At 38.8% G+C, this 12,784-nt stretch overlaps 1 protein-coding gene across 5 annotated transcripts in view; it reads right to left on the bottom strand.

The window, feature by feature from the left end:
* The window catches only part of gse1b (Gse1 coiled-coil protein b), a 170,534-nt gene that overhangs the window by 22,823 nt on the left and 134,927 nt on the right, over positions 1–12,784 (bottom strand). For all 5 annotated transcript variants that reach the window (XM_056765597.1, XM_056765598.1, XM_056765599.1 and 2 more), the window contains one exon: positions 3,870–4,067. In XM_056765597.1, coding sequence (XP_056621575.1) covers positions 3,870–4,067 — 198 coding nt within the window. The remainder of the gene's footprint in view (positions 1–3,869; positions 4,068–12,784) is intronic.

The raw sequence follows: 12,784 nt of genomic DNA, 5'->3' as shown, positions 1-12,784 counted from the left end.
TTTCCAAGCTCCTGACTGCACCCCACCCACAGCTGTCTGGACCAGAGACAAATCGTTAGGATTGTGGTAGAGGCGTTTCTAAAATTGTGAGTGACCTAATCAGAATAAATGAATGAACTGTTTTTAAACACCACCCACATACGAGCAAAGGACAGACGCAATGAGAAAGACAACAAGTAGTTTATATGATGGAACTTATCTTGTTGACAACTATTGTTGCATAACCAGATCTATGTAGCACTTTGAATTGTCATAGGAGTTTTTGTCGCTTAGACCTCCCTTTTTTCTCTTTCAATAACAAGTTATATGTTGAAACCCCTCCACAGACAAGAAACACACCGCTCTGACTGCGGCATTCTATAGTTTTCATGTTTTATAAATGCTCCATTGTCCTCATGAGGTCCTAATTCCAGTCAAATGCAATGTGGTTAATGGCTTAAAGGAAAACTTCTGAAACTTTGTTCCTGAAATTATCAGCTGCGAAAGTAGCTTTAGGGGTAATGTGATTTTCTTTGTAGATGTATATTATCTCATCATTTTAAACATAGCACTGTTTCACTGAATATCCAAAGTCTGACTCTGTAAGACATGCACCCTAAAAACCTTGTAAAAGGTGTATGGTACCATATTTGCAAAACACACACTGCTGCTTTTCATGTAATGTACAAACTGGTGCGTGGGTCCGTCGGGTCAGATTGCTTCAAAACCACAAGAGATCCACTCCAGAGTTTGTTTTCAAGCTGGCTGAGACCGCCTTGTTCAGGCGTTCTATGACTGCCAGATTCCGGAACAAATGCTCTAAATGGAGCGGGTCTAAAAGCAATTTTGATCTGCATATCTATGGTATCTTGTTTAATCACTAGGGGCTCGTTAAGTCTCAACTTAAAATGTAAATATCTCTCCCAACCTGATGTTTTTTCTTCAAAGTGCTCATTTTAGCAGTCCAGTAAACACGTTTGTTCCTGATTAACTGGTTTACACACTCAGATGTTGTGTAAAGCAGGATGAAGACAGTGAGAACGTTGATTGCAAGCAAGGTTGTGTGGGTTTATGACCGGAGAGGAGGTTATTCTTGACAGCAGGGTGCTGGTGCCGCCCAGCCTGCCAGTCCCTAAGGTGGAGAGCTTGTCCTGGGTCTGCTGGACACTCTCACACCAGGGGACAGGAAACATGCAGTACATCATGACTCCTGGCAGACGCTTAAAGACTGCTTTCCTGCTGAGACTCTGTCTACAAGCAGAGTCTAGCTCTGTGGTCAGTCGGTAGGTATGTATGTATGTGTGTGTGTAAATCCAAGCATTAGTATACTCCCTGGTTTATGTGCACAACCACCATCTGAGAACAGGCAGACACAAACAAAGTGTGTAACTCAGTCCGCTACTTCCCATAACTAGACAATGATGCAGCACTGTTCCAAAAAATGACTACTTAAAAAAACATCTCCAAGTCAACAGGTGGAAATGCATTTTCCAAGCTGCACAGCTTCTGTGCTGGATGCATCAAAGCCGTTTCAAATGTTGCTTGCATGAATAAGAGCGTGCTAATATAATGTAACGCTAGGCAAAGGGTGACAGAGTAAATGCGTGCTGCTTGCATTTAATATTTTTAACGCGCTAATCTGAATTTAGCATATGCAGTAATGCAAAAAAAAAATGTAATGCAATTATCACATCATATGTTTTTTCTATCATTCTTTGTCTAGCATTATTTTTGATAGCACTACTTAAAATCTAAACCAAAATAGATAGTTAAGTCAACTCCATTAGCATAACGCTAGTTTGTTAGCTTTTCTTCTATGAGTACTGTATAGCATTATGCTAACTTGTTAGTTTGTCTGCCTTTTCTTCACTCCTACTCGTAATATACTATCATTTCATCAAGCAACCTTTGCTAAATCCGAAAACCTGGTGATTTATGGCTTCCTCTTTTATTATTGTTACATGCACTGCTTGCCATATGTTTATTTTTGCATTCTCTTTCAGCGTCAAGAGCTTCACATGTGACAAATGTATGGAAATAGTTAAGCTGACAGAGAGATTTTAGAACTAGAGTCTTGCATCCAAATTTATTTGAGGATAGTAAGAGTCAAAGAGAGACAGAAAACACTTGGGATGTGGGCAGAGGTTGCGCTAGTCTTTTTCCAAATGACGGACAGGCTCGTAAAAAATCTGTCATAATCTATTTTACCCTGTCACTATGGTGTAAGGGGATCTTACGTGCCAAATAGCATGTTTGTGACCTCATTGCAAAACTTGAGTTTACATTTACATTTAGGCATTTTGGCAGACGCTTTATCCAAAGCAACTTACATTGCATTATCCTATACATTTATACATAGGTATTTGCAATCCCCTGGGATCGAACCCACAACCTTGCATTGTTAACGCAATGCTCTTACCACTGAGCTACAGGAAAGCTGTTCTTTGAACTTACTCTATTTTAATATCCAATAAAGCAAAAGTCGTTTATATATTGGCCATGAAAGGAGAAGAGACTTTTTTCCACTCACTGAAAGTTAAGGTTTATCCTAAATGACACTAGTCTCTGATGGAAAAAAGTAAGAGAGTTATTAAAAAAGGGTGTTATAATAAAAAGTGTAAAAAAGTGCAAAAAGATTTTAAGCTCTTTTTGAAACTATATCGAAACAAATTAGACTGTGGTGGGCTGTCATAATCGTCTTGTCTATACATGACGCTGGCCCTCACCGCGAGTCTCCGCTGATCTCCCATGGGTTCTCCTGAATGGACGAAGCGTTTATGAGTAATGAATGGGAACCGGAGTGAGTCGACTGAGATGCAACTGAACCATTTAAAGGAGATGGGGTGAGGGGGCTGACAGTCCCTCTGGTGCGGGTCGCTTTGGAAATCATGCCTAATGATGGTGATTTTGTCTCATTTTTTATTTTGGTCCCTTCGCTGCCCTATGATCACGTTGTGTTGAAAGGAATTGATTGGATGCTACAAATTTGACAAAAAGGGGAATTACAAACTCCCCTCATTGTAGTCAGTCAAAATGACCGACTGCTTTCGGATTTTTCAGTCACTGGTATAAAAACTCTGTCAATGACGGAGAATTTTCGGTTAATGCGACCTCTGGATGTGGGTAGCATGAAGAGCTCCGCAGACAGTTCAGTTCCGAATGAAGACATTTCGAGGCCATGAGAGAGCGTTTTCACAGGTCAGATCAAATTTAAATGTGCTGGCTAAAGCTAATCGTAAATTCAGTAAAATTGTAATCTAAGTCGGCACAAACGATCTTCGATTTCATCAATCAGAGATTAAAAAAGATAACATTCAAGTATACAATTTATATTATATTAAAACAAATAAAATACTAAATAAATCCATCCTTCGCATGAGACTGTAAACCTAGGTTGACTCCCTGTGTTCATTAAAGATCCCGTGGCACTTCCTATAAAGATTAGGGGTGTAACCACGGTGTCCTAGCCAGATTCCCTCTACCGGCCCTTGTCCATCATGGCCTCCTTCTATTCCCCACCCCATGAATTGGCTCTATCTCTCTCTCTCCTCTCCACCTAAAGCTGGTGTGTTGTGAGCGCAATGGCGCTGCGGTACATCCATGTGGATGCTGCACACTGGTGGTGGTTGAGGATAGAGAGACGACGCTCATTTGATGTAAAGTGCTTTATGGATACAGCAATACACAATTAAGCTCTATGTAAATGCCTCCTTCATTCATTAAACAGGTGTGTGAATTCGAAGCATGATGTATGACACCGTAATATTTCCTTGTCCCCCTGGCAGAGTGAATTTCACTAAACTATCACTTTAACAACTACAAAGAGAAAATACCCACAGTGCATCTTAGATCTAGGTCAGGGGGCCACATGGTGGGGATTCATTGCTTACCTCTAGGTTCCTCTGCCTGTTTGGCCAGCTTGCGGAGGGCGGCGGCGAAACCGGAGTGAGTGGACTGAGATGCAGGGCTGCCATTAGGCACAACTGAACCGTTTAAAGGAGATGGGGTGAGGGGGCTGACAGTTGCTGTGGTGCGGGTCGCCGTGGAAATCATGCCTAATGATGGTGATTTTGGCTCATGGCTCATGCCTGAGAGAGACACAGAGAGAGATGGAGGGAAATGTTAGCAGCAATAAACAAGAGATACCCGGCCTCGCAGTGATGTTGGTCAAGAGAACCGCTACTTAGGATAGGGAAGAAAGATGCATAGCCATGCAGACATGGACCTTTCTGAATCGGTTCACAGATCGTTTCAAAATAATTGTTTTATATTGGTTAAAATAATAATAACATGATGATGTAGGAACAAAATGGCAAGTTAATCGCGGGAGTGATGCAGCACATGGACAGTTTAAGGGAGAGCAAACATTACGTACAGCTACGGTGGAGCAAGCAGTAGAGGAATACAGTCATACAGCTAAAACCACTGCTCCTTAACGTATGTGTATAATGATTGTTTTCAGACAATGTGGCAATTCGTGAAAGTTACTGCAAGTTAACATGTAGTATAAATGAGTCTTGACTATTTTATACTTGTTTTAATTTCTGACAATAGATAAAGAAAACAATGTGAACGGTTTTATTGGGCACTCGCATTAAAACAGTATGTGACTGTACAGAGACTAGAAGCAAACGTGCCAACACTAGTCTGACCCACAGCACAAATGCGATATGTAGACGCAAATATGCAAATCAGTACGTCATGATTCAAGTATCGATTTTGAATCTAATCTAACTGCTAACACACAAAACACTGTCTGTCCCTGACAGTTGGAGGACAGTGTTAAGGCGGACAGGGTCAAAGGTTGTGCTCAAAGTTATATAATTATAAAGTTGTTTTGCACTGCTTTACTTGTACAGTAGTTTGTAATCTAATAACCTTAAAAAAGTAAGTAAGAGAGATTTCCAACCTGACATCGAAAAATAATTTATTTCAGAGGCTTGTGTAACTGCCAAAAAGTTTCAGACCAACATATCTGTTTGCCTAGCTATTAATTATTCTTGAAAAATAAGAAAACAACACAATTTTGAGGCATGGATGTATCAGAAATATTTGGTCACCGACAGAGAGCCATAACAAATTATAGTTCACAAAGACAATAGATATGTTGGGGGAAAAGCAAAGCAAGGTAATGTTTTGCTTCATTCACTTAATAAATGATATGTTCTTAAATCTTTCAGTTAGTTATATCATTCAACTGGAATGCCATACGAAACCATGCTAATACACCAAAATAATTGTAAAGGGGGGAATAAAGAGAGAGAGAGACAGATAGACAGACATCTGTTCACTCACTGCAACCCACAAGAACTTCTTAGAGAGATTAATAATGAAACAAAAACTGATCCCGAGAACCTTCTATACACACATGCACACAAGCACAGATGCATGATAGGAGTCATAATGGGGAACAAACCTCTAAATATAGATTTACAGACAGTGGCGTTACTTTGTTTTGAAAAGTGAGGGGGACAAAGACGACACAAACAATACTTGAATAAATTGTTTCTGTAATAACTCGTTGGGAATATTCATGGGATTCACAAGCAAGAAAAATGCAAGAAAAACTCCTCCAGAAAACAGTATAAAACCTGCGCCGTTTAATCGACAGCTTCAGTGGTGTAACATTAGTGTGAAAACGCATGACAAATAATATTGGCACTGCCGTGAAGCATTAAGTACGAATATATAGCACCAAAGTGCAATTAAGCGCAAAAATGTTGACTTGAACAGCCGTTTTCAAATATTTTTATCATTTTATTAAAAATAAATACCTTTACAATCTGATATGTGATAGGGGAAAAAGTTCAACAAACAGCAGTCCCAAACCCATGACGACATGAAGTAGGTAACACATGCTTTACGCTCTATGCCACTGGAGCAGTAGATTTTTCGTGTGCCTTTCTTACAATTTGTCTATTCCAATATGAAACTGATGGGCGGAGTTAGCATAAATAGCATCTGTTTACAAGGTAGGCTACTTTCACAGTAAATAGACACTCAGTGTATTTTATTTCTTCCAATAAGTGGTGGGGACAAAATTGACTTTGGCAAAAAGTGGTGGGGACATGTCCCACCCATCCACCCGCAAATTACGCCTATGTTTACAGATAACCTGCCTGACCTATCCCAATTACTTAGTGCACCCATAAACACACATGATCTCGAAGAAGTAACTAGCAATATGAACACCATATTCTTTCATACATTAGATGTTGTAAGTTATAAAACAGGTTAGAGAGAAAAGCATAGTACCTTGGTACAACAGCACCACTTGCCCTGAAGAAATAAACACGTCAACTAGAGCACATATGGAGACAAACTAAACTAGAGGATTTAAGAATTGTGTGGTTAGATAGTATGTCCTGTTACAAAAAGGAACTAAAACAAGCTTAACTGAGCACCTCTGGAACCTCAGATATTAACCAAAACAATCCAAGGTTTATTTACAACGGTTACTACTCTAACAAATAACCAGACATCAACTGACCAGAATATTCTAGCTCACTGTGGGTTGATTTAAGCTGTCACTTCAATAAAAATGTAAAATCTTATGAGTGAATTCTACTCTAAATATGTCTATGTATTTTCCCTTTTTTGTGTTAGTAAAGAACTCAATCAGATAATATCATAAATATTGGTTGATTTTTTTGTTTTTTTATAGTTTGGATTTTTTTCAAGTCGTGTTGAATGTCATTTTACCACAGTGAAATGACCATAGTTTTAACGTCAGACAATTAATCGGGTTGAATGGAATTTACATTTGTTTTACAAATAGTGAACGACTTCAACATGAGTTTAGCATGTGTCAGTGTTCAGCATCACAGTTAGCATGTAGTACATACCCAAAGTAGACGGAGCAACGAAGGTGAACTACTGGACAGTAAAACGCGTGTGCGCACGCGTGTGTAACTCGCTCAGTTCGGTGGAACCACGCAGTTACGAGCGTAAATGAGCCATGAAAGACAGCCGTCTTGAACGTTATTGCCCGCGTCGCTCGGTTTTGAATCGGCAAGAGGTGAGAGTGACCGGCCGGTCACCGGTCACGGCTGATCATGCAAAAAAAACGTCCGATTCCGGTTTCTGACCGGTCAATCGGTGCATCTCTAATGATTAACTTATGATTTTGGTGTAATACAATGTGTTTATATGTTTTAAGGTTGAAAAAACTCATTTCTCACATCCCATACATTACTGCAACTCCTCTATGCCCCGCCTTTCTAAAACAAGTCGATTTTTACAAAACGTATTGATCTAGAAAGCTCAGTGTGCTCTGATCGGCCAATTAAGCAGTGCGTTGTGATTGGCTGAATACCTCAAGCGTGAGTTGGGAATATTACGGCCCTTACAAAAATGCAAACTTAAAGGACGAGGCCGATTGTCAGTTCATCTCTCCTCTCACAACGAGACGTTCCGCATTATAACTGTTGCTAAAACAGTACGCTAATAACAGCAGTGTCAGATTAAATAATGAAATGAGCAGATCAAAACGCATATGCAGGCCCAGCGCAGGCCAGACAGTGTGTGGAAGCCCAGAGCACGGAATTCTCATTGATGGAACTATTGTCAGTTCACCTCAACACCCACTCAGAGTGGATGCGCGTCGGACCAGTTATAAGAAGTAAGTACACAAGTACATAAGTGCATACAGAGTAAAACCAGCTTGGGTTTTGCCTTCAAACTTAGTTAGGATGATGAAACCAACAGAACAGATCGACTACTAGAAGGACACTTTACAGAGGTATGTTTTTATTTTGTCTGATGCATTTCTGCTGTTACATGGCAGCTGCAGCACCACGGCTGCAATAACTGAACAACTATTGTTATTACTACTGAAAACGTTTATAAAATCTACGTATAGCCATAAAATATAACAGCACCTTACAATTTACTACAGTTTACTAGTGTAAATACTAAAAAGTGTACTACACTATTACAGAGAGTAAACACTAACAGAAAAAAAAAAAATATATATAGTGGGTTCTCTGCTTTTGTCGTTCTGCTCGCGTGCATTGTAAACACTTCATACTATGAGTGTATAGAGCTAATCCTTTATCACTGTTGCTGTGAATTTGTAAACCACGTTTAAGAGCCAATTAGAGAGCAGCCTCAGGTCACCTGGCTGCCAAAAGTTAGTGTACATACATAAATACTAATTTGTCCAGCCCACGTGTAATACATAAGTAGTGTCACAGAAAGTACTTTTCGTGAATGCTAATACAACTACCGTAGGAATATAGTGTGAATCCATTTCAAATTTATTTCAAAATACCATAGCAATTTATGATATATGTTGAATTTATGTTTAACGTTTTTTTTCTCTGGATAATCTGCGGCCCTATTGACCAGCCGCCACTAGCTAAACTTGTGCTGGGCGATCTCTTCCCAATTAACCATATCACGATCTTCATAACAAAAAATCTCGATCCACGATCTGAATTGAAATACAGGGCTGTACATTACTTTTTTGCACGGTGCGGTGCTACAGGTGTTCAAAGTTTTATAAATAAGTAAAAAAGTAGCCGTGGTTAACTCAGGGCTGAAAGTTGGGTCTTATTCTGAGAAATTAATATGAAAAAACTAGTGGTGGGCATAGATTTTTTTTTTTTAATCTAGATTAATCTAGATTAATTCCAAGATTAATCTAGATTAATCTAGATTAAAATGGCTCATTATGGCGAATTCTGCCGAAGGCATTCAGAATATGTGTGCTACCCAAATAATGACTAAAAGTAAGTCTTTGAGAACGGGTTTCTCAAGCCAGGTGGCGCATTAGACCAGGGGCTCATCTCCTGTTTCCAAAATGCATCACAAACTGCTTGAGAAAGCTGTTCTACTATGATAATTGGTGATGAAAATTAAATTATGTTCAATAAGATGAACTTGTGTTTACTTCCGCATTAGCTAAGGGATGATTTGCGTTTAGGTGGTACTTGAGACTGGAAGAGCTCCTACAGTACATTTACATTTAGTCATTTAGCAGACGCTTTTATCCAAAGCGATTTACAAAGAGTGAGGGAGCAAAAAGCGATATGTCATACAGCCATAATACATTAGATCTCAATACAAAGTTACTGGTTTCAACTAAAGCTAGACCACTACCTGTTGAGAGAAAGTGTTTTTTTTAAACCAATTCCGCATTGCACAAGGTGCAAACAACCTTAGTCTTGTCGATGTTTCTATTGGGAAGCTTCTTAAAAAATAATATTCCCTGAAGCAAACCCGGCGGCTTCATAGCTGCATCCATGTTAGCACGTCACGTTTGATGCGGTAATTTCACAGTAACGTTATGTTGTGTTCAGACCAAACGCAAATGGCGCGTCAAGCGCGAGTGATTTATGTGTTAATGCAAAGAGCCAATAGACCTACTTGCTGCGCGAATCGCGCGAATGAAGCCCTGGTTATGAGATGATGAGGCGGCGCGAATGAAGCCCTGGTTATGAGATGATGAGGCGGCGCGAATGAATCCCTGGTTATGAGATGATGAGGCGGCGCGAACGAAGCCCTGGTTATGAGATGATGAGGCGGCTTCTGCTTCCGCGAATCACGCGAATCACGCGAGTTGAAAAATCTCGTTCTCGCCCCGTACAGTGCAGTTAAGCTGGTATACATCCGCGCTAAAACATCAAGGTGAAAGTCATCATAGCCTGCGTAGTATAGACACAGCTCCCAACCCAACTTTGAGAATAGATTAACGGCGACATTTTTTTTATCGCGCGATAACAGTCTCACGCCGTTAACGGCCCACCACTAGAAAAAACATACTTCATAAATATTACAGTATATAACTGTTGATCAATTTACAACAAGAATACCACAATTTGCTATATCAAATACTATAAAACACTACAGTATTTTTTCATTCGAACGTTTAGGTTAACCGGTGTTCTATTTTGACAAATCGTTGTGAAGACGCTCCCTCTTTATATGTGTTTATCTCCTGATACATTGAGACACAGACAAACCCATGATATAGGGATCTAGATATAGGCTATATGAACTCAATGCATCCGGGAAACGAGTTTCAATCAAAAAATAGACTAAAACTAAGTAAATTAGATGTGCACCATCGATTAACGTAACACAAAAAAAGCACAAGGAAAAAAATACCTCACACAAACAAGTCGCTCTGTCTAATGCACTTGCAAAACATCGAACGCATGAGACCTCACAGCAAGGCGAGTGTAAATCGAAGGCATACTGAGCTCTCTGCACTCCCTGTCCTTCAATGTCATATGCTAATAGATCTGGTGGTCTAGTGGGTTAAACCACTGAACTGGTAAATCAAAGGTTGCTGGTTCGATCCCAGCAGCCCCCACCAGTGTGTCCTTGAGCAAGACACTTTACTCCATGTTGCTCCAGGGGGATTGTCCCTGTAATAAGTGCACTGTAAGTCGCTTTGGACAAAAGCGTCTGCCAAATGACTAAAAATGTAAAATGTAAATGGATCTGTGCAGCGCTGAATGATGTCGAACAAAACTCTTGTTTTAAACGACAGACAAGATCACAATCCTCTTCATTCCGTTGAAGAGGATCGAGGACGCCTTCAAGATCAATCGCTATTTAATATAGTCAGAGTGTACACCCCTAGGCTAAACACTTTGAACCAATATCAGCTATTGCCGTTATAGAACAGCTGCAATATTTCCCACCAATAGGCCAAGAAAAGTGAAACAAACTTATGACAGCATCTCAACCGGCAACATGTTTCTTAGACCCGATTTCCATCAAACTATAATACAAGTTAATCACCTGTTTCTTAATATTGTTAACTCCTCACTCACTCTAGGTCATGTTCCAAAACCCTTTAAGATGGGAGTTATTGAGCCACTTATTAGGAAACCTGCACTAAGACCCTAGTGAATATATCAAATCTTCCATTTAGATCACTCACAGAATTATATCGGTATTAAGGGACAAGCTACAAATGGTTCAGTTCGTATTTATCTGACCGATATCAGTTTGTTCATTTAAATGGGGAATCATCAAAATCAAACGGCAGTAGACTATGATTACCTCAAGAATCTGTTTTAGGGGCCCTGCTATTGTCTATGTGCATGGTATAATTATTAGAAAACATGGAATTAGTTTTCATGCTAAACAGTAGATACTCAAGAGTGTGTTCAGGACACAAAACGTTGGATGATTATTCATTTTCTTCTGCTAAATTCTGAAAAGACAGAGGTATTACTTATCAGACTAAAGACATGTAAACAGAATATTACAGGTTACAACTATGCAAATACATGGAGCCCCATATTATCTCAGCAAATATAGTCAAAGGCGGGGTTAATCTTTTTTCGCTTAACACTTAAGACAAGTCAGTCTGAGTACCAAAACAAACTTGTAGCCAATCAGCAGTAAGGTGCGTGTCAACATGCGTTCAGTGCACAGGACAGACATTAGACGCGCCACAGGAAAGAGATCTAACAGAGCTTCTATCACGCTACAAAGCATCACATTCTTTACAATCACGAAACTCCGGACTTCTGATAGTACCTAGGATTACAAAATCCACCAAAGGACCAAATGTAGCACCTAACCTCTGGAATAACCTTCTTGATACTATTCGTGGGTCAGACACACTCTCGCAGTTTAAATCTAGATTAAAAACACATCTTTCATCAAAGCACACTGTAAAAATAACTTTTTCTGTTATTTTATATAGATGTTCCACGTAAAATAAAAAACTTAATTTTACTGTTTTTTACAGATATTTTTATGTATCTTTGAAAAACAGTCAAAAACTTAAAATACTTCAAATTTACAAGAAAAGTAATTTTGCAGGGTAAAACCGCTATTTTACGGTTTATTTCTGGCGTCCTATCTATACACAACTTAACTTTTATTGTGTATTAAGGACACTTTCAGCTGGGATGCCAGAAATAAACTGTAAAATAACGGTTTTACCCTGTAAAATTGAATTTTACATAAAATTATCATAAGAATGTATTAAGATGATCCTATCATTTTGCTTTAACACTATAAACAATAAAATATATACTTTTTCATTCAAAATGATATGCATGTTTTCTGTTTTTCAAATGAATTCAGTACTAATTTGGTCTGGTGGATTCAAGAGTTTAAAGTGAAGCTTCTTTTCTTAGCACTTAAAGCTTCTCTGTCGGCTCTGCCTCTTCTTGAATGATGAGCAGAACCAAACCACTGTCACCTGCAGTTAAATGCATAGACAGATAGTATTTTGGTACTATTTTAACACATTTACACATATTAAAATTTCTGTACAGATGTAAGCGCATTATTATTTTTTAGCACATAATTAACAAAAAAGTCTGCATATTCCGTATGACCTTGGTATTGGGGTATATCATATCCCTCTGAAATGATGCACATTGTAAATTCTGTAAGTTTAGTCTATTTATTATCAAAATATTTGTCAGTAAACAGTAGAGGTGTAACGGTACGTGTATTCGTACCAAACCGTCACAGGCAACTTTCCAAATAAAGTCATCTTTCCTATCCCCTACTGCCTTCGAAGGCCAGAGCCCTCAGAGTTTAGACTTTGGAGTGAACAAGACATTTACGTGCATTATGTAGACGTTTGGAATTGTGTCCGTCAGCAGATGTCGCTGTTTTAATAACATAACTTAAGCATTAAACCTGTTTGCAAATAAACAATACATTTTATATTTTAGAAAAGTTTTATATCTATATTACTGTTTATATATGATATAGCATATTTAAAAAAACTTTTCTATTATAAAAAAACTATTTTAACTTGCAAACAGTAAGGTTTTATGCTTAAGTGATGCCATTAAAACAGTGACATCTGCTGATGGATGCA

This window comes from Triplophysa dalaica, chromosome 14, assembly GCF_015846415.1.
Source record: "Triplophysa dalaica isolate WHDGS20190420 chromosome 14, ASM1584641v1, whole genome shotgun sequence".
Lineage (NCBI taxonomy): Eukaryota > Metazoa > Chordata > Actinopteri > Cypriniformes > Nemacheilidae > Triplophysa > Triplophysa dalaica.
This window is presented reverse-complemented; position numbering and strand designations above follow the sequence as displayed.